The 19,832-nt window shown below is 49.1% G+C and overlaps 2 protein-coding genes across 5 annotated transcripts in view; both read left to right on the forward strand.

Moving 5' to 3' along the window:
• Positions 1-19,832, forward strand: part of ATF3 (activating transcription factor 3) — a 103,797-nt gene that overhangs the window by 44,808 nt on the left and 39,157 nt on the right. For 2 of the 4 annotated variants that reach the window (XM_082472146.1, XM_082472145.1), the window contains exons 2-4: positions 1,832-2,075; positions 5,947-6,054; positions 7,264-8,722. In XM_082472146.1, coding sequence (XP_082328272.1) covers positions 1,836-2,075; positions 5,947-6,054; positions 7,264-7,461 — 546 coding nt within the window. In that variant the 5' untranslated portion in view covers positions 1,832-1,835 and the 3' untranslated portion in view covers positions 7,462-8,722. Of the gene's footprint in view, positions 1-1,831; positions 2,076-5,946; positions 6,055-7,263; positions 8,723-19,832 lie in introns of those variants that run through there. The other 2 variants (XR_014266443.1, XM_082472147.1) reach the window with 1 other exon arrangement.
• GARIN4 (golgi associated RAB2 interactor family member 4) lies at positions 11,972-15,669 on the forward strand. The gene has a single exon (XM_082471619.1). It carries the CDS (start codon positions 13,112-13,114, stop codon positions 14,888-14,890), a length of 1,779 nt encoding a protein of 592 aa, XP_082327745.1. The 5' UTR covers positions 11,972-13,111; the 3' UTR covers positions 14,891-15,669.

Genomic DNA, 19,832 nt, shown 5'->3' on the forward strand with positions numbered 1-19,832 from the left:
GATGATGACGCATAAGGAAGTGAGCCTCAAATCGTGATGTTCTGACCCCAGACTGGGAATTCCTGGATAAAAGATTCAGTAACACATACTCCCTGAATGCAGGCAGCAGTCTGAGTGTGCACCCAGGCAGAGAAAGCTCAGGAATTCAATACAGAGTTCACATTTTCCCCATGGCTCTTTGCTTAGTCTCCCCTCCATCACTTCAGTTCCAGGACCCTCACCCATCCCCATGCCTACTCCCAACCCTCAAGAAAAGTTTGCTCTGGCTTTTTGTTTGCTTTTACAATTTAGAATAATATTCTATGTTCTGTAAATTAAGGGCATGAGTTCTGGAGTCAAACTTAATTTCAAATCCTGACGCTGCCTCATACTAACTCTATGACTTTGGACAAATTATTTAGCTTGTCTAAATTTTAGTTACTTCATCCATAAAATGGGACTAGGACCTAACTGGGTTCTCATGAAGATTAAGTGAGATAAGGCACATAAGGTTTCTGGAATGAAGGAGGCACTTGTGAAATGTTAGCGACTTGCCAAAGGGCTTCTTGTCTGTCTGGATTTAGCTAATGACCTCAGGTCCCCAGATTGAGAGGGATGCTCCAAGGGGATCGCCTGCCCTGAGAATCCCCACACTCATCGCCCCTGGAGAACTGAAAGCAGGGATGAGGGGGGATGCCACTGCTGGAGGGAGTATACAGCAGGAAGAGATTTATGGAGGGCTATTCCAAACCGGAACCATGGAACCATTACTATTTCTGCCCTTTCTTGCTTGCTTTTTCTTTTTTCTTTTTTTTTTTTTTTTGTCCCTTTGTCTTCCCTGGGCGGTAGAATGATAGGGGGTAGATGGGACCTCAGAGGCCATTTGATTTAACCGCCCCTTCCTCATTTCATGTATTCAGTCGGAGAGTCTCCAGCAGTCAGCAGGCATTGGGAGAAGCCGGTGCCAGGGGCTGGGTCAGGCTCTGGAAAGAGCAACAGTGGAGACTCCATCCTGGTGCTGTAGGAGCTCCCAGACATTTGTCACATAAAGGCTGAGACTCCGAGAGCTCGGGTCACACCACTCCTTAGTGCCAGAGCCAGTCCCAGGCCCCCTCTGAGCCCAGCCCAGGCCCTTCCAAACATCACAGGGCTGAACAACACTCCCCAAAAGAGGTCCAAGTTCTGAGCTCCTCACTCTTCTTTACTCTGAGGTCTTTTGCTTCCCCAACCTTTACCTTAAGAAAGGGCTACTCTAGTCCCTCGTGACCTGAATTCCCACACCCCAGTCAAACTGGGGCGACGTTACTGTCCTCATTCTCAGTGACTTGGATCCAACGTCCCGAGGGGGAAGCTTCAGAGATATATTTGCTAAATTCAAGGGTCCCCCACTCCTTGCTTTTACTTCCACTCACTGATAGATTTAACTTGATTTCAGATACCTTCCAAGTTTTTCTTTTTTTTTTTTTGAAAAGGAGACTGCAAATGGGGTTACATAATAGTCTCACTGATTTTTTTTTAACGCTCTTCCTCTTTCAGGACTGTTTGAGGCTACATTTGCATATATGCACACCAGCCAATACTAATAACTCTTGTGAATTCAGAATAGCCTGAAACGCCACCCCTTATAAACTTCAACTAGGCATTTTATCCACATCACTGAGCTGTGTACTTTAAGAACCTGTTTTACTCAAGATGAGGATGGTGTGAAATGAAAACAAAGCAGAAGGCTGAGGGCTAATGGGACCTTCTTCTGGGGGTGGGGCTCAGGTATTGGAGGTCACAGGTGTTGGGGGGTCCTTGATCCCATGCCCCCAAATCCCTGAAGTAGTTTGGGTTTTGATGTGTCTTTCAGCAAAATGATGCTTCAACACCCAGGCCAGGTCTCTGCCTCGGAAGTCAGTGCCTCTGCCATCGTCCCCTGCCTGTCCCCTCCTGGGTCACTGGTGTTTGAGGATTTTGCTAACCTGACACCCTTTGTCAAGGAAGAGCTGAGGTTCGCCATCCAGAGCAAGCACCTCTGCCACCGGATGTCCTCGGCGCTGGAGTCAGTCACCATCAGCGGCAGACCCCTCGAGATGTCGGTCACCAAAGCCGAGGTAGGTTCTCCCGGGGGCGCCCTTTCTGCACTTACTTATTGCACACCTACCATGCGCCAGGCATGCTCTAGGCAGGGGGCTTCAGCCATGAATAAAACAAAATCACTGCCCTCACAGGGAGCTTACCTTCCACTGGGAGGAGACAGACAACACACAAGATAAGTAAATACATAAAAGAGAGACAGGCAAAGGAGAAAAATAAAGCAGCAAAGGGGGACAGGGGAGTGGGGTAGGAGTGGAGTTGCTGTTTTAAACCAGGAGTTCAGGGGAGGCTTCGCTGATAAAATGGCCTTTGAGCAGAGACTCGAAGGAGGAGCGGATAAGGGCCATATGGGTATCTGGCAAAAGATCAAGAATAAGGGCACTGAGGGAGGGGTGTGGTGAGTGCACAGGACCAGGAGCAAGGAGGGCCAAGGGGCTGGGGTGGCATGTGGGGTGGGGAGTGAGGCAGGCGCTGAGCTCACGGGTGGGGGCCAGATCATGTTGGGTCTTGTAGGCTATTGTAAAGATACGCCGTGTACTCAGAGTGAGGTGGGGAGCCCCTGGGATGGTTTCTGAGCAGAGGAGCGACATGATCTAACCTAATATTCTTAAATGATTACCCTGGCTGTCGTGTCGAGAATGGGCAGTAGGAGTGAGGGCAGAAGCAGGGTACCGACACCAGAGGGTCTGCATCGGGATGAGGGCAGTGAGGGGCTGAGAAGTTGTCAGCCTCTGGATCTGTCTTGATGGTACAGCTGATTTCCCGGAGTCATACATCGGGTATGACTCCAAATAGGAGTCAATGGTGACCCCAGAATTTCTGGCCTGGCCAGCAGTAAGGATGGAGAGCCTATTTGCTGCTGAGGTTGGGACTGCAGGACATTGGGTGGGACAAGAGCAGGCGTCCGTCCTGTTCAACGCCCCAGTGGAGGTGTGAGGGAGGCAGTTGGATACGTGGGTCTGCAGCTGAGAGGAGAGTCGGGGCCAGAGATACAGAGTTGGAAGCCATCAGCGTATGGATGGTATTGAAAGCCATGAGTCTGTCTGTATGAGATCACCTTCTGTGTCCAGTTGTTCTGAAGAAGCAGAGAGTGTGGTGATTGATTTCATCACTACGAGAACCCAGGTGGCCAGGCTGTGGAGCAAGGACCAGTCGGCCGTGCTCACAGCCTCGGTACAGGTTCTGCTCCAAGTTCACTTCTGTCTCTGACGCTTGTGCTGTTCTCTACTCGGCAACCTTTTGTAAGACACCCAGAGTAACAGGCATGGTGAGAAGTCTGGGAGGTGGTTGCTGGCAATGCTGTGGTGGTTCGAGGACTTCAGAGCTGAGGTCTCAGCTGTTTTGTCGCCTCCCCCTCACGGCTGAAAGATGGGAGTGTTTCAAGCTCACTTAACCGGCATGATCACTGCCTTTAGGCAAGAGGTAGTGGACCTGGCCAGAAGAGAACTGAGTTTTAAAGGAAGTTGGTTAGGAATCTTTATGATTCTATAAAAGGGAGGGAGTGGGTGGGTGGGTAAATAATGACTCCTGTATAGAACTGATCTAAGGGTTAAATGAGATGGTATTTGTTAAGGGTCTAGCAGAGGGCCTGGCTGAGCGTTAGCATTCAGTGAATGGTAGGCAGGACTACTATACGATGCTATATCCTTAAGGCAGCATTAGGGGCATTGGCTGTACCCCAGTTAACCTCAGGGCAAGTCACTGGTGCCCAGTCCAATATTGGAAAGTGCAGGGTGGAACATGGGACACCCAAGGAAAAAATTTTAAAAATTTTTTTCTAATTAAATCTTGAAATTACAGGATGCAGTCGAAGTAGTGGGGTGCCGTGGAAGGAAGGAAAGCATTTGGGAGGGATATTTGGAGGGTTCTCCAGAGGAAGAAGCAGGCAGCCAGCTTCATGGAAGCACTCCTTAAAGTCATCCAACTCACATACTGTGATTTTTTGTTCATCAAGTGACCTTCTGATCTTAGGTCAGTTTAACAAGTAGATTTTTCTCCTGGGAAGAGAATGCACCAAATGACCTAGCTGAATGTTCTGGTCTCCTTGGTGGCTGTAATTCTCAACTTAAGGCGCTGAGCCTGTGAAACCCACGGGCATCCTGTGTGTCTGGGCAGCGTGAGCCCCCTCCCCAGATCCCAGGCACCTCTGGGAATGCAGCATGGTGGAATGAGGCAGCTGTGGCCAAGAGAGGACACAGGACTGGGAGCCACAGGCCTGGGTTTTACATCCAGTGTTGTAACCTACTGGTCTGCTGACCATGAGCTGGTGATTCCTGGGCCTCCCTCGGCACATTACTTTTGGCCACTCTGTGCCTCATTTGCACATCAATAAAGTGAGGGGATTGATCTAAATGGCCTTTAGAAAGGCTTTTCCATGTCTGACAGTTTGTGACTCTGAGATTTGCTCTACTTTCAAGTACTTCCTCTTATGAGAATACTTTGAATCCTCCCCCCATCCAAAAACATCTGTAGAGTTAGTTGCAAAGGAAATTCTAGACTTGCGGAATTCTTAATGAAGACATTGATGATGAGGTTAATGATGATAATAACTAAAGCTTCCATAGCACCTAAACCCTGTGCAGAGGGCTGTACATAGATTAACTAATTTGACCCTCATCACAACCCTATTGGGTAGGTAAGATTATTGATCCCATTTTACAAATGAGGAAACTGAGGCTCCAAAGAGCACAGTAACTTGCACGAGGTCTCACAGCTAATAGGCAGTGAAGCTGAGATTCAAAGGTAGTTTAGTCTAAACCCAATGTCTGCCTGTGTGGTTCTGGGATCCAAGACGTAAAAGGTAGAAATGCCTCTCATCGTATTTCCCCCTTGGGCTTTGTTTCCCTATGTTGTAAAGCCTCCATCTCAGCCCAACAACCTTAAGTCAGTGTCATCTAATCCAAAGTCAGAGGTGAGGTGATCGTGGCGTCCCAGGATCTCTTGGATTTGCGGTGAGGCTCCCATGGCCTTTCCTGCTGTCTGGAGCAGTGACAAGGGACATGACAAAGTTCTGACATTAGTGGCCTAAACCATCACCCACTCTGCTCACTGTGAGTGCTTCACTCCCGCTGGACTCTGGTCTCTGAGCCAAGTCCAGAAGCCAGACTTTGCTGGTTTCCCCCCAGTCCTTAGGCAAAGTCAGGATCAGAGTGAACTTCACAGAGGACCAGATGGTAAGGCAGGACAGGGTTTTGTTCTCTGAGGATCGCAGGGCTGGCTCAGGGTGGGGCACAGAGGAAGAGATCAATATCAACTTCTTGGATGAATCAATGGACGGTTCTAGTTCTCCACCCACAGGTGGCACCAAGCCATGGGCTGATAACGCCACTCTGGTTGGGGAATAGGCTTGGGTTCCTCTTCTCCAGGAGCTGCACGGGCTTCTCCTGAATTTAGGAAGGAGGTGCTATGATGATGTTCCAGGTGAAGACAGAGATGAATCGAAGAAGAGGCAGGGGGAGTGGGTGGCAAGGTGATATTCCTGAGGTCATTCCTGGTTCTAGGGGAAAGGACATATTTACTGAACAAAATCTGTTTCTTGCTCTAGTTGATAACCAATAGTTATCACTTTGAATATCAAACTCCTATTTTAAAATCCAAATGCTTTTTAAAAGTAAAATAAATTTAATTTACTAATATTGCCAATATAATTTTAACTGTTCTTTGATTTTTCATTATTCATTCTTGAGTGTGTGTGTGTGTGTGTGTGTGTGTGTGTGTGTGTGTGTGTGTGTATGTAGAGGTTTCATGCAAAAGTCTAGGGCTTTACTTCTCCCGAATTCTTTAGGGCTACCCTGGTTTGCCAGTTTTAGCTGGAAATAAAAGGCAGTGTATTTGAGGTGGATTGAATTTCTAGCCTCCCATTAAGCTTGTGCCTCTTGAATTTTACAGGTAGCCCCTGAAGAAGATGAAAGGAAAAAGAGGCGACGGGAAAGAAATAAGATTGCAGCTGCCAAGTGCCGAAACAAGAAGAAGGAGAAGACAGAGTGCCTGCAGAAAGTGAGTGCCTGTGTGCCTTGCTCCTTCCTCTTGCTCACGCCTGTTCCCCGCCAACCTCATGTCACGTGAGGAAGGGGAGTTTGAAAGCCCCCGCCCAGAAGTGCTTTCCCAGGAAGGGCATTGTAGCTGGTAGCAGAAATGCCAGTTGCAGAACGACGAAGTAGCAAAGCTGTTAGCACAATGAATGTGACTCTGGATGTGTAAGAAACAGGTGTGTGAATTAAAAACCACAAGATCATCTGGTGCCCATATTCCCCCTCAGCCGGTCCATACACGTCCAGAAGCCTCCGGGCGACAGGATATGTCAGTCCAGTGAAAGAGGCTTCACTCGCCCATTTTCCTCAGAAAAGGAAGCTGCCACCTCTCATTTGGCTCACTGTGAAAAGCCTTTAATTAATCTCTTCAAACAAGCTATTTCCTTAATCTACAGGCAGAGGTTACACTTTCTTTGCATTCCTCTCTCGGTCTTAACTCTGCAGCCCTTCTCCTTGGTGCATCCAATAGTCTGTGCTCCCAGCTGCATTCAGCCGGCTCCCCTTCCAGAAGGGAGAAGCACCAGTGGCAACAGCATCTGTGGGCAGGTGGAGCAGGCCGTGATGCGGTCTTTCCAGTGGCTGTGTCCCCTCTCCCGAGTGTAGAAAGGCCAGGGCAGAGTCTTCACCCAGGTTCCACAGGTCCCCAGGGGTTCTGTCAATTGCTTCAGGGGGTCAGTGAAAATTAAGACATTTTGTTTATCGCTATGTACATTCTTTCTGGGGAGATGAGCTTCTCAGTGAAATCAGTGACTCACAGAAGACTAAGCACCATGAGTCTGGACTGCCTTCCAGTCCCCAGGTCCCTTTCGGGTCCAGAAGACCTGCCCATGGGCTGTTGCACCTGTGCAAAGGAGATCTCTTTGCCGTTGCTTCTATTGCTGTTTCGTTACTATCAGGGTCACAACCTGCCTCAACCTTGAGTGGAAACTCAAGGCATCTCTGAAGGAGCCTCCAAGTTCAAAGGCTTCTCCAGGCTCTGGATTCTCCCAAACCTAATGCTGCTGTCCCGGCTTTGTGGGGCACTGTAGCAGGGAGCCAGCGGCCATTCCCAGCTTGATGAGCCCCGACGCGTCCCAGCTGTTAGCCCTCGCCACCCAGGGGCCACCAGCAGGCCACCCCGTTCCTCACTGGCCCGTGGCTTCCCTTCCTAATCCCTCTGCTGCTTGCCCCCCAGGAGTCAGAGAAGCTGGAGAGCGTGAATGCCGAACTGAAGGCCCAAATTGAGGAGCTCAAGAATGAGAAGCAGCATTTGATATACATGCTCAACCTGCACCGGCCCACATGCATTGTCCGGGCTCAGAACGGGAGGACTCCAGAAGATGAGAGAAACCTTTTTATCCAACAGATAAAAGAGGGAACACTGCAGAGCTAAGCAGCCGTGGTATGGGGCAACTGCGGAGTCCTCATCGAATCCTCCTTTTACATCCGAAACCCTGAAGCCATTGGAGATCTGACTTCCTGTGCACCTCTTGAATCCCAGCAGCAAAGAACCATCAAGGCGGGAGGGCCCTCGGTGACTCAGCCGGGCCTTTCCACTCTACCCCAGAGTGGACTTTGGACCAGGGCAACAAGGGCATCTTTTTCCTCAACTCCAGAATTTAGGCCTTAACATCTTGGCCATCCTTGGATTCTCCAGATGGCCCCTGGTTAGGGTCCTGCCTGCCTTTCATCTGGATTCTGCAAAAACCAGGCCTCCCACCATTGGGATTCATGCAGAAGAAGCATCTGTACCTCGGGTGGGTGGGGTGGGGCCACCTCCTCTGCTGCCACTGCCACTGTCACTTGTAGGGGACGTGGAGTGAGAATGGCATTTTGTGAAGTTGTGCGATGGCCAGGGTTGTGCTTTCTAGCAAATATGCTGTTCTGTACAGGAATTACCGTGTGCAAGGCGTTCGTTTCAAAACTAGGCGTTGTGCTCTTCTGATGTTTGCGCAGTACACCACCACTGTGACTTTCTCGTGACTTTCCTCATATCTGGTTTCTGAGAATTTGGGGGGGCTATCAGCACGTGCAGTGTCTTGCAAAGTATTCAGGTGGCCAGAGGAGCTTGTCAGCCCCGGGAGAACAGAATTGTGCCAGCCTGGACTGAGTGCAGTTTTGTGCCAACAGAGAAGGCCTCTCCCCCTTGGCACCCAAGCATTAACGCAGGTCCTCTGTTGCAAACTCAGTTATAATGTCATAGGAAGAAAGCAGAAACAGAGTCCAGCTTCCAAAGGGTTAGGATTCTCTGCTCAGTGACTTAGGTCAGGAATTTTTTCTAGGCCGGAAGAGCCAAAGAATATTCCATTTTCCTTTTCTTGCGGTTGAAAACCACAATCAGCGGAGACGCGTTTGAAGCCAGGTGATGCCTAGGCTTTAGCATTATTAGATGTTAACGGCATTGTTTCTGTCATGCAGATGTTTGTAGAAATCGGGCCCAGAGCATTTATAGCTGTGAGACAGTCACACACTGGCCACGAGGACTCTGGCTACTGTCTGTTTAAATTCTGACGTTTCTGTGAAATCCTCAGAGTGTTTAATCCTACTCAGTAGTATCATTACAATTTTCTGTAAAAGAAGATATTACTTATTTATCCTAGTATTCCTAACCTGTCAATATAATAAATATTGGAACCAAGACATGGTGAACTTAAGTGCTGTGCTGGTTTGTGTTCTTTTAAATTGGTTGTTTGTTGAGATCTAACCATTCCCCTCCCCTCTCCTTTGGAGACGGTGGTGTAGGGGGTGGTCTCGAGCTTTAAATATTCTTCAGGTGTTGTTCTTTGTTCTCTGGGGTGCCACTAGGTGGGATTTTTGACTTTCAATCCTGTTCCTCAGTCTGTGGTTTCTGACGCTCAATTTCTCATTGACAAACCCTAGGGCACAGCAGCAAGCATATCTTTTAGATTGTTTGGTATTAAGATAGAATTTTGGGGGCTTCCCTGGTGGCGCAGTGGTTAAGAATCCGCCTGCCAACGCAGGGGACACGGGTTCAATCCCTGGTCCAGGAAGATCCCACATGCCGTGGAACAACTAAGCCTGTGCGCCACAACTACTGAGCCTGCGCTCTAGAGCCTGAGAGCCACAACTACTGAAGCCCATGTGCCTAGAGCCCGTGCTCCACAACAAGAGAAGCCACCGCAATGAGAAGCCCGCACACCACAATGAAGAGTAGCCCCCGCTCGCCGCAACTAGAGAAAGCCTGTGCAGAGCAACAAAGACCCAACACAGCCAAAAAAAAATAAAATAAATTTATTAAAAAAAGATAGAATTTTGATATAAAATCTGAATACCTCAACTACCAGTTTCTCTGAATATACAAAAGCCTAAAATGTACACCTGTTGCTCAACTTGAACCTTACAATCTGTCACAGAACTCCTCGTGTTCACTTGAATTACATCTCTTATAACATCCAAGTTTGTGTCTCATTGTTGCAAATAGGTATTTCAAATTTGGAAAAGAATGGCAGTGAGGATGGGGAGGAAGAGAGAGTATAACTTTAGACGGGATAGGTGTGATAATTCAAAGAAAATAGTCCACCTAATTTTCTGGAATCTCCAGAGCATATGATTCCTTAGGTCTGCAACAGAACCAGGGTCCCTTGCTCTTTCCCTGTGCACATATGTAACACTCACAGGCTGGGAATAAAATTTGGCTACTCTGCCACCAATGCCATTTTTCAGAGAGATCCTTGCTTCCTTGAATGTTCATGCACATGAAGCATGCCTGCTCCTTTGAACTCATGTATAGTTCCTTTAAACTATCACCTGTGACACAGGCATCCTAATTTTGCTGCTTTAACTACACATCAGGGGCAGTTCCTAATCTGCACAGAGCATCTGGGGGAAGTACCATTTACCACTTCTTTCAGGAGACAATCTATTTTCCTTGTCTTAGTGGAGGGGGATGAATTTCCTTGCATTTACCTTCTGGATGAGCCACCAATCAGCTGTTATGAAACTTAAGACAGTTTTAAAGCTGCCATGGACAACAACGAATTAGAGAGGAAGGAAGGGGGAAGTGGCAATGGCAAGAAAAATTGATCTGAGAAACGCATGTAAATCATCAGTGGAACTGTAAGTTCTCTTAACAAATGCATTAAAAATAGTTTTGTTTTCTGTAACCAAGTTTATGTCTCCATACTTTAAAAAAAAGGATTAATAAGTACTTACCATCAATTTGCTTAGTTCATCTAGTTTCACGTTCGACAGAGAGGGAAACTGGGGGCTGTGAAAGAATAAACTTGGATGGGATCTCTGCCAGAGTCAGACACCTGGTTTGACAAGGTCCTTTCCTTGGGCCACCACCTGCTGGGGTTGTGATGTCACACTGGCAGGGTATGGAGAGCCCACCCTCCCTCCTGTCTCCTGCCCTCATCCTGTCCCCTGGCCTTTCCCTGAGATCTGGCCTGACACCTACTTCAGAATAAAGAGCTGTAAAGGGTTCTGGCCCAGGACAGGGGTTCTGGAGTTGAAACTTCCACTTTCTGCCAGGAGCTAAAATGCTATTTTCCATCTTTATCTGAATTTCTCCCACGGGCTTTGAAGAAACCCTGAAACCCAAACCCACACCAAGCTTTTCCTCTCTTTCGCATCCCATACTCTTTGGTTGTGTTCAAGCAGTTTCTCCGTGGAGTAAAGCGTTTTCATGGATTTGCCTGAGAAAAAACCTCAGAGGAGGCCAGGTCTGTCCAATGAGGATCCTTCTGAGTTCTCATGGTGGCTCTAACCCCAGAAGCTTCTCTATTTGTCTTACCGAAAACTGCTGTCAGGAAGGAATTCACACTGAAGCTTAAAGGGCCAGTTGAAACTAATACCAATAATAGCTGACATTTATTGAGTGAGACAATATGCTCAATACTTTACATGCATTATCTCATTTAATCCTCAACAGCAACTGTTATTATCCCCATTTTACAGACAAAGTGGAGAGCTAGGTAGCATGCCCAAGGTCACACAGGTGACCTCTCTAAAGCTGAAAGCTATGTTTTTTAACTATAAAGGTTCTGAGCAGGAGTGTGTGTGTGTGTGTGTGTGTGTGTGTGTGTGTGTGTGTTTGTGTGTATGACTTTGATAAAATTCACCACTGTAATTTTAGAGTGTACAATTCAGTAGCATTCAGTACATTCACAATACTGTGTAACCATCACCACTATCTAGTTCCAGAATTTTTCATCACCACAAAAGGAAATCCTGTACTCCCCATTCTCTGCTCCCTCCAGCCCTAGGCAACCACTAATCTAATATCTGTCTCTATGGATTTGCCTCTTCTGGGTATTTCCTATAAATAGAATCATACAATATGTGGCTTCTTTCACTGAGTATAATGTTTTCAAAGTTCATCCATGTTGTAACATATATCAGTACTTCATTCCTTTTTATGGTTGAATAATATTCCACTGTATGGAGAGACCATATTTTGCCTACCCAGTCATCTGTTGAGGGACAGGTGTGTGTATTTTAACAGAAAGATACCCTTTATCCTCAAGGAATGAATCTCTATGGTGGGATTTCAAGCATAACATCAAACTGGAGATAAGAGAGTTGGGAGCAAGGGCCTTTCTCAGAAGTTTCAAGTCACAATTTAGAAATCACTTATTCTGTGACTAGCTCTGTGGGAGTGGCAATGAGGCAGGATGTCTAATGGTACATGCTCCCCACAGGTGTCAAGGCTTCCAAACCACTTCTGCCTGGTAGGGAGGTTACTACAGGACAGCATCTGGCAGGCTCTTGGAATCAAAGCTTACATCTCAGGCTACTCACCCCCCGTTTCACTGTGGAGGACATGTTATAAGAATAACTAGGTTTCCACACACAGGCTGTTTGCACAAGCATAAAGGAAGGGAGGATCTGAGTGATCCCCTGGATAATTTAATCCCCACATCAGCCCAATTGCTGTCTTGGGTTCTCTCCATAACATATATACACACATAGAATTAATTATGCAACTTTTAATAATGCACCAAATAGGTCTTCTTAAAGGTAGTTAAATCAGTCCAGTTTGAAAACATTTGGCTGGGCCAAGCTTTCTTTGTGAGGCTAAGTACTGTAGTGGTTCAGAACAAAGGCTTTAGAATCAGGTAGACCTACATTCAAATAGTGCCTCTGCTACCATTAGCTCTGGGAATTTAAACAGGAGATACAACCTCAATTTCTTCACCTGTAAACTGGGAACAGTAGTTAACAGTACCAAACTCAGTGGATTCTTACAAACATACGTGAAGAACGCAGCATGGTGCCTAGGAGAAGCAATTTTTAATGTTATTATTAAAAATCACCATCGTCAACGTTTACTGGGATTTTATGAAAGGACAGACTAAGGGTCGCAACTGCCAACTCTACGTTATTCGATACAATTAAACCATGAGCTTAAATGGTTCAAATTTATCCCATCATCTTACATTCCTATAGATTTCATCCAGTAGCTGAACTTGGGGGAGGAAAAGAAAAGGACCCACACAAAATTTTCCCAGTTGAAGACATTTTTATTTTGGTACCCACCTGAGTCCCTGGCAGGATGGGCCTGTCCTGCGCGGGGGCAATGGGGTGTTTGGGAGAGGATGGGGGCCCTGCCCTGAGGAGGCAGCTGGGGGATGAGGCAAAGGGCTGTGTGACAGTGATAGGTCACAAAGGGCATCAGAGCATAAATAGGCTGTGCCAGGGGGTTAGGCTGAGAAAGTGGTTACTTCTCTCACTAGGACTGAAGTTCACAGCCTCTTGGGGAGATAAAAACCCAGAAGCAGAAGTGAGGTAAGGCAGAGGGGGAGCCTACCATACCTCTCTACAACTTGAAGAGATTTAGCCTGGGGTCCAGGCGCCCTACAGCGTCTCCGCTGTGATCATCTGTGCCCCTACCCACACCCCTGCCTCTGGGAGACCCTGAGGCAAAGGTGGGGGCCGGTGGGGTGGGCTTGGAAGACCTGCCGTAGGGCCGTTTGTGTGACGCAGGAGCACCGCAGCTCGCTCTTCTGCCAACGAAGCCGAGGGAGGGAAGAGCCAGGGGCCCGCCTTAACCGCGCTGCCTGTCGTGATCAAAGACAGCCATGACTGGGGACTCTCTGCTCCCGTATCACACGGCCCAGAGCAGCACCGGGGTGGGCCTGTTCAACACCACCATGGGGAAGCTGCAGCAGCAACTGCACGAGGGCGAATACGACATATTCAGGTACGCACCGATATTCGAGAGCGACTTTATCCAGATCACGAAGAGGGGAGAAGTGATCGACGTGCACAACTGTGTCTGCATGGTGACCGTGGGCATCGCATCCAGCAGCCCCGTCCTCCCACTCCCAGACATCATGCTGCTGGCCCGATGGGCCACCGGCTGTGAAGAGCACGCTGAGCACAGCCAGGCCACCAAGGGGAAGAGCCACAAGGCTGCAAAGACCTTAGAGCTCACCAGGCTCCTTCCCTTGAAGTTCGTGAGGATCTCCACTCACGATCGTGAGAAACAGCAGCTGCGTGTGAAGTTTGCCACTGGCCGCTCCTGCTACCTTCAGCTGTGTCCCCCTCTGGACGCACAGGAAGACCTCTTTGCCTACTGGGAAAAGCTGATTTACCTCCTGCGACCACCAGTGGACAGTCACAGCAGCACCTATGCCATTCCAGCCGGGGACATGATCGGCATGCCTGTGTTCGACGAGGAGGACGGGCGGAGCCCGGCAGGGGAGGATTTCCAAGGAGAGTGGGATCAGGACCAGGTCAGCATCAGGAGCCTCCACATGCGCTCTGAGGTGGCCGGGGCCACGTCTGCAGCGTTTGCTGGGGGGGAGGGGATCCAACTGGACTCCCACAAGCCCGGTACCGTGCCTGATGTGGCCACTGCAAAAGCAAAGCCTACGGTGCTTGACAAAGAGTCAGCATCGGGGGCAACGACAAAGGTGGAGACAGCATGGGTGGCAGGAGGCACCGCAGCGGGTGCTTTGAGCGTGGCAGTGATCAAGTCTCCTGCCCCTGAAGAGCAGAGCACCGCCACGGCGGCCACAGCCAGCGACGGTCCAGGAGGAAGCAAAACCAATATAGCCACTGGGGGCACTGCCGGAACATCCCTGCGGAGCAGGAAAACGGCCCCGGCAGGTGCTGCGGACAATTCACAGTATGCTTCCAGCACGTCCACCAGCCTCTCCCCAGAGGCCGGCAGGACTGCGGTCGGAGCAGAACCTACCAGCGAGACTGTCAGAGGAAGAGCCGACAAGGAGGACGAGGGGACCCTCATCTCAACCTTGCCACAGGAAGGCCAAGTGAGTGAACAGGATGGCAGCTCACAGAGGGTGTCCCAGGCCCGCAAGGGAAGAAGGGAGAGCAGGGAGCAGTGGGAAGAGGAGAGAGCTCTTAGGAGCCCCTCGCTCTGCAGTTCAGTGGAAAGCCACCACAAGGCAGCGGGGAACAAGATAATCCAAAAAGCAGCTGGCCGGTGCTCAGGCGGCCGTAGAGCCACTAGAGACGACCAGAAGGAGAAAGGCCACGGCAGCCCGGGGGGCAGCGAGCAGGGCACTGGTCACAAAGGCGTCAGCCGTGCTCCCATCACCAACGAGCCCAGGACCTCGCACAAACCGGGCAGGAGCTTATCTACAGCGAGTTCAGGTTCCACCACCAAGAGATTCAGCAGGATCAGCTCCTTCTTGAGGAATATCAGAGCCAATCTTACTAGAAAGACAGCGGGCTCATCACGCGATAAAGGTGTGAACATCCTGGCGAAGGCAGTGGAAGGGACCCGAATGGAGGCCATCATAGAGACAGCAGAGAGTGGCCAGGGGCTGGAAATCACTGGTGGTGTGACATCTGAGGCCATGGAGCCAGTGACCATTGAAGCCCATCAATAGGACCTAGAGCTGGAAGCTGCAAAGGGGACCAGGGCTCAGCGAAATACCCCTGGAGAGCCCATTTCAGCTTCCTTACTGCAATTTAAATAAAGAACCATACAATCTGAGAATGCATGCAGTGTTCTCTCTGAATTTCTAGGTCCTGAAGCCCAGCCGTAGCCTCACAGTGGATTCTGTGATGTCAGCTGTGCCACAGTCTGAGACCCAGTGTCCAGTCAAGGGCAGCCCCACCTCACACACATGCTCAGCGCTAACAGCAGTGCTCCACCTGGCCTCCACTCCTTTCTGGCTTTGCCCCCCGGGGCCATGGCTGAAAGTCAGACTATGGCCTAGGAAGCTCTCCTTCACTATCCCCCTATTCTTTTTATAAACGCTTATTCCCCCTGAAGGTCTGTAAACAAAGCAAGAGCAGGACTCCTGTCCCCTCGGGCTATTCAGTGGACAGAAACACGGGCAGCAGTATTGGCTAGCAATCAGAACAGCAAGCACTCTCATCTAGACTTAGCCGTCCCCTTCCCAGGTATATACCCTGGAGAAACACACATGTTCTAAGAAACAACTATGAGAATGTTTATAGCAAAAATAACTTAACAGCAGAATGCTGGAAACAGCCCAAATGTCCATCAACAGAATTAATACAGCAGGATATGAAGAGAGTGGAATACTCAATAGTGAAAGATAAATGAGCTACACACATTAGTATAGATCGACTTCTCATGATTTTTAAAAACATCAAAAGAATGGGATACAATTCCACTCACGGAACCATTCTGAAACAAGCTCAAACAATGTATTGCATAGGGTATATGTCTAAAAAAAACTGTAGCTAAAAATGAGGGAAGAGTAAACACAAAATTCAGGACAGTTTTCTCTAGGGTGGAAAGGCTAGGTCAAGGAGGTTGACACAAGGCTGTTAGTGCTGCTGGGAATTGTTCTGTCTCTTAAGCAAGATGGTAGGTACACAGGTGTTGTATTTTCCACATTTTACTAACTCTGAAATGAGGATGGTCCTACAATCGCCGTGGCAGTTGTGATGAAGTTATTGCCAATGCCTTTCTCTTTTTTTCACTTTTTTTTTTCACTTTTATGTATGCACAAAAGTGATGTCAGAAAGGCTCGGCATCTTTAAATTACATTTATTTAAGGTAAAGTACAAGAACACTTGTTTTTGGTTATTAGGAAAAGAAGGAACGATATGCCTATTTTACAGATGAGAACACTGAGGCTCAGAGAAGGTAACCTGCTCCAGTCGCACAATGGGATCTTTGCAGAACAGTGATCCACCAGCCCACTTCTTTACACAAAGCCCTGTCTGTAGTACGGGAAGGAGGCAAGCAAACAAGCCTGAGATAGGACCAGCACAAGAACCCGAGGCACCAGCATTCTTACCATCATGTTCCAAAACTACAGAGATGAGCATCAATTTTACTAGATTGAGGGGAGGGAGGGGTGGGGGCTGGGAGTCGGTTTTCGAACTTCAGTGAGCTCACAGCTCTTAGCTGGCCTTATCTCGAGAGCATCCAGACCACCCTTGAGCTGTGTCTGGCTCCCAGGCTTCTACATCTAGCCTCTGGCATGACCCGCGCTGCAGCCATAAACAGGCTCCCACCTGGAATTGCAGCGTTCACTCCTGGAACGTCCAGCGTCCAGTCCTCCTCCAGCCATTAATTAAACTTTTGAATGCCCTGCTCAGAAGGGTTTCTCCATACCAAATCTTCAGGAACATTTTTCTTCTTGGGGCTCCAAAACCAAATCCTTAAACCTCACATGAGGGAGATTATTTGTTAGGTCAGAGCATCCTTGTTGATTGGACCTTCAGTTTGTGACTTCCACAGACCTCATCACAGGAGGGTGGGGAGAGGTCTCTTCTGTTGGTGGAGGGAAAGGTGGGCACTTGGTGGGGAGCACTGATGAGAAAGGGAGACAGCCCGAGACCTACACATATGCACTGTTTCCCCTGGCCAAACAAGGTTCCTGACCCCAGGATTAACCCAGAGCTTCCGAGAAGACTAGGAGCTGCAGGGAGACACAATTAATGGTTTACTCTCCACCAGCTTTTCCTTGGACCCAAGGTGGAGAAATTACAAAAAGATCACATCACATTCCTTTGATCTTATGATTTCCACACAGGCAAGTGCAGGTAAACACTAGTCTGAAGGAAGAAAATGCATTAAAAACACGTGCATAGCCCTTAGCCGTTTATAGAGTTCTTGAATGTATGTGCCCCCTTCCGATTCTCACATCTTTCCATTTTGCAGATAAGCAAACGGAAGTTCAGAGCATTTAAAGGACTTGCTCAAGGTGGGAGGTGATGGTACAGAGAGGGAGCTACCTCAGTGCAACAACTTTCAGACAGTGTGCCACCCCGGTCCCTCACAGAGGTACACAGATGGTGGAGGAGACAGGACAGCACGAGAAATTATCACAACTCTGAGTGACAAATACAATGAGAGACGTGTGTTTGGGGACAGGATCTATTCAGAGGAGGGGTTCTGGGACATGGGAAGGAGTTGTGCGTTAGGGAAGGCTTCACAGGGGAATTGGCACTTTTAAGGATGAATAGGGCTCAGCCAGGTGAAGGAAGTATGAGCAGCAAGGGAAAAGGTGGGGGAGGGGTGGGAGATGATCAGGCCACAGGAAAGAGCGTGTGCAAAGTACAAAGGCTTGAAACATCACGGTGTGTTGAGCAACTACAAGTATTTCAGTACTACTGGTTGGAGGGCAAGAGAGGAGGGATGTGAGGCTGGAGAATCAGGCAGCTGGGTCTTGGGGCCTGGGGTACTATTTGAGTGTCTGGGACTTGGGGAACCACTGAAGGCCAGCGTCTGATGGGAGTAAGATCTCTCTGGCTCCAGGGTGGAGAGTTGATGGGCAGGGGGCTGTCTGGAGACACGGGATCCTCCAGGAAGCCACTGCATTAATCCTGGCAGAGGCGGGGAGCCCCGAACCTGGGTGGCACTGGGGAGACAGAAGGGGGCAGAGTCGAGAGGTGTTGAAGAGATGGAACAGGACAATTTTCCAGCCCACATCCTGAAAGATGGGGAGCTCATGGTGTAAGTCTGGCCCTCATCTAAAGGAAGTGGAGGTGACTTGCCCCTGTGGCGGCTATTGGTCAGTAGAGTGGGTGGCCAGAAGAGAGGCTCACGGGAAAGCAAGGAGTAACGTGTTAAGATAGAAAACAACAGCTGCTAGACAGCCAAGGGTAAAACATCAGGATAAGGCAGCCAAGGCGGCAGTGGGGCTTCAGCACTTGGAGAGGGGTAGAGCCCCTGAGCAGTTCCTTGTTTATCTGGGCAGTTCTTCCCACAGAGCCCTCCTCCCCTGGGCCAAGAGTCGCCCCCAGAGAGCCCCTTGTGGCCACATGCTGGTACTGCAGGTTGGCGCTTGAATGAGGGGAGTCAGCAGTGAGGCTGAGTCACTGTGACCCTTTCCCTTTGTCACATCACAATTAGTCTAATGCCAACCCCACAGGTGTGAGCTAGGGGAGGTGAGGGGATCTGGGCAATGAGGACGTGTCTCATCCAGGCAGCATGGCTCCAGGCCCCTGGCAGTGGAGTGGCAGAGTCTGAAACGGCTGAAAGGTCCCTGAGAGGCTGGGGATCCAGACCCAAGGGGACAATGAGTGACCACCAAGAACAGGGGTGGAGTTAGTGCCAGGGTCCCTCTGCAGCATGGAAGTCATCTGAGAAATAACTGTTGAGCACCTACTGTGGGTAAGATAGGAAATCAGGGACCATGAGGATGTTCACACACACACACACACACACACACGCTTATAACACAAATCATAGTGTGGTAGTGGCCTCAGTGTATAGAAAGAGGCTTCACAGAGAAGTGGAGGGCTTAGCACAGGGATGGCAGGCTGAGCGCTCTGGCAGAGGGAATGGTGTGATGGAGAGAGAGAAGGGCTTGGGAGATGTTCATAGATGACAGACAAGAACAGTGTGCCCAGGGTGTAATGTGCTCAGGAGAGAGAGTGGGGTGTTCGGTGGGAAATGAGGCTAGAAATAGAAGTAAGGCCACAGCATAGAGGAGAGACCTAGAATGCTGCACAATTCCCCTGAACCCCATGATCTTCATTACTGCAAATGGGACCTGTAACCCAGGGGTGAGGGGTGTGCAGAGTTGGTTTCTCCAACAGAGAAAGCAGAAGGGCAAGGGAAGCCTAGACTCTTCCCCTTTGCCCGCTCAGAGAACGTGAAATGGAGAGTGGAGGCCCATGGCTTCCCACACTCTCTCTAAGAGGACATTATCCCACAGGTGTGCTGAGGTTGATACCCCTCATCCCGGGAGCACCTGGAGGACCAGGCCACTTGGCTTTGGCTGCCAGGAGCCCCATCTGGTACCCCAGTGTGTGCCATTCCAATGTCGTCATTTTCTGCATGTGCCACGGCCTGTGAAAGGTTGGGAAACATCTTTCTAGATATGCACATGCATGCACGTGGTACAGTCTGCAGGTGAACTGTGAGTGCAGCAGCAAGGAGCTGCTGAGAAGTACCTTCCCTGGAGAGCTAACCTGCTCCCCACAGCTTCAGCTGACGCTCACCACGTCACCCCTCTTTTCTTTTCCCACTGACACTTTCACAGTCCCGGGACCCTGCCATAATGCAATATACACTGGTTCAAGGGAAAAACAAGAACAAATCTATTGCTTTTCATAAAACTAAATTAGTTTTTTAAAGATCTATCCTTGGCTTTGAGATCATGTCCTGCCTCCTTGTTTCTTAACATTTTATTCTGAAGTGCAGTTGACCCTTAAACAACACGAGTTTGAACTGCTCGGGTCCACTTAAACTTGGATTTTTTTTACTAAATATATACTACAGTACTACACAATCCATGGTTGGTTGCACCCGCAGATGTGGAACCGCGGATTCAGAGGGCCAACTGTAAAGTTATATACGGATTTTCACCTGGGGGCGGGGAGGCTCCTAACCCCTAT

Source organism: Balaenoptera physalus (assembly GCF_965194825.1).
Source record: "Balaenoptera physalus genome assembly, chromosome: 1".
In the NCBI taxonomy this organism is placed as follows: Eukaryota; Metazoa; Chordata; class Mammalia; order Artiodactyla; family Balaenopteridae; genus Balaenoptera; species Balaenoptera physalus.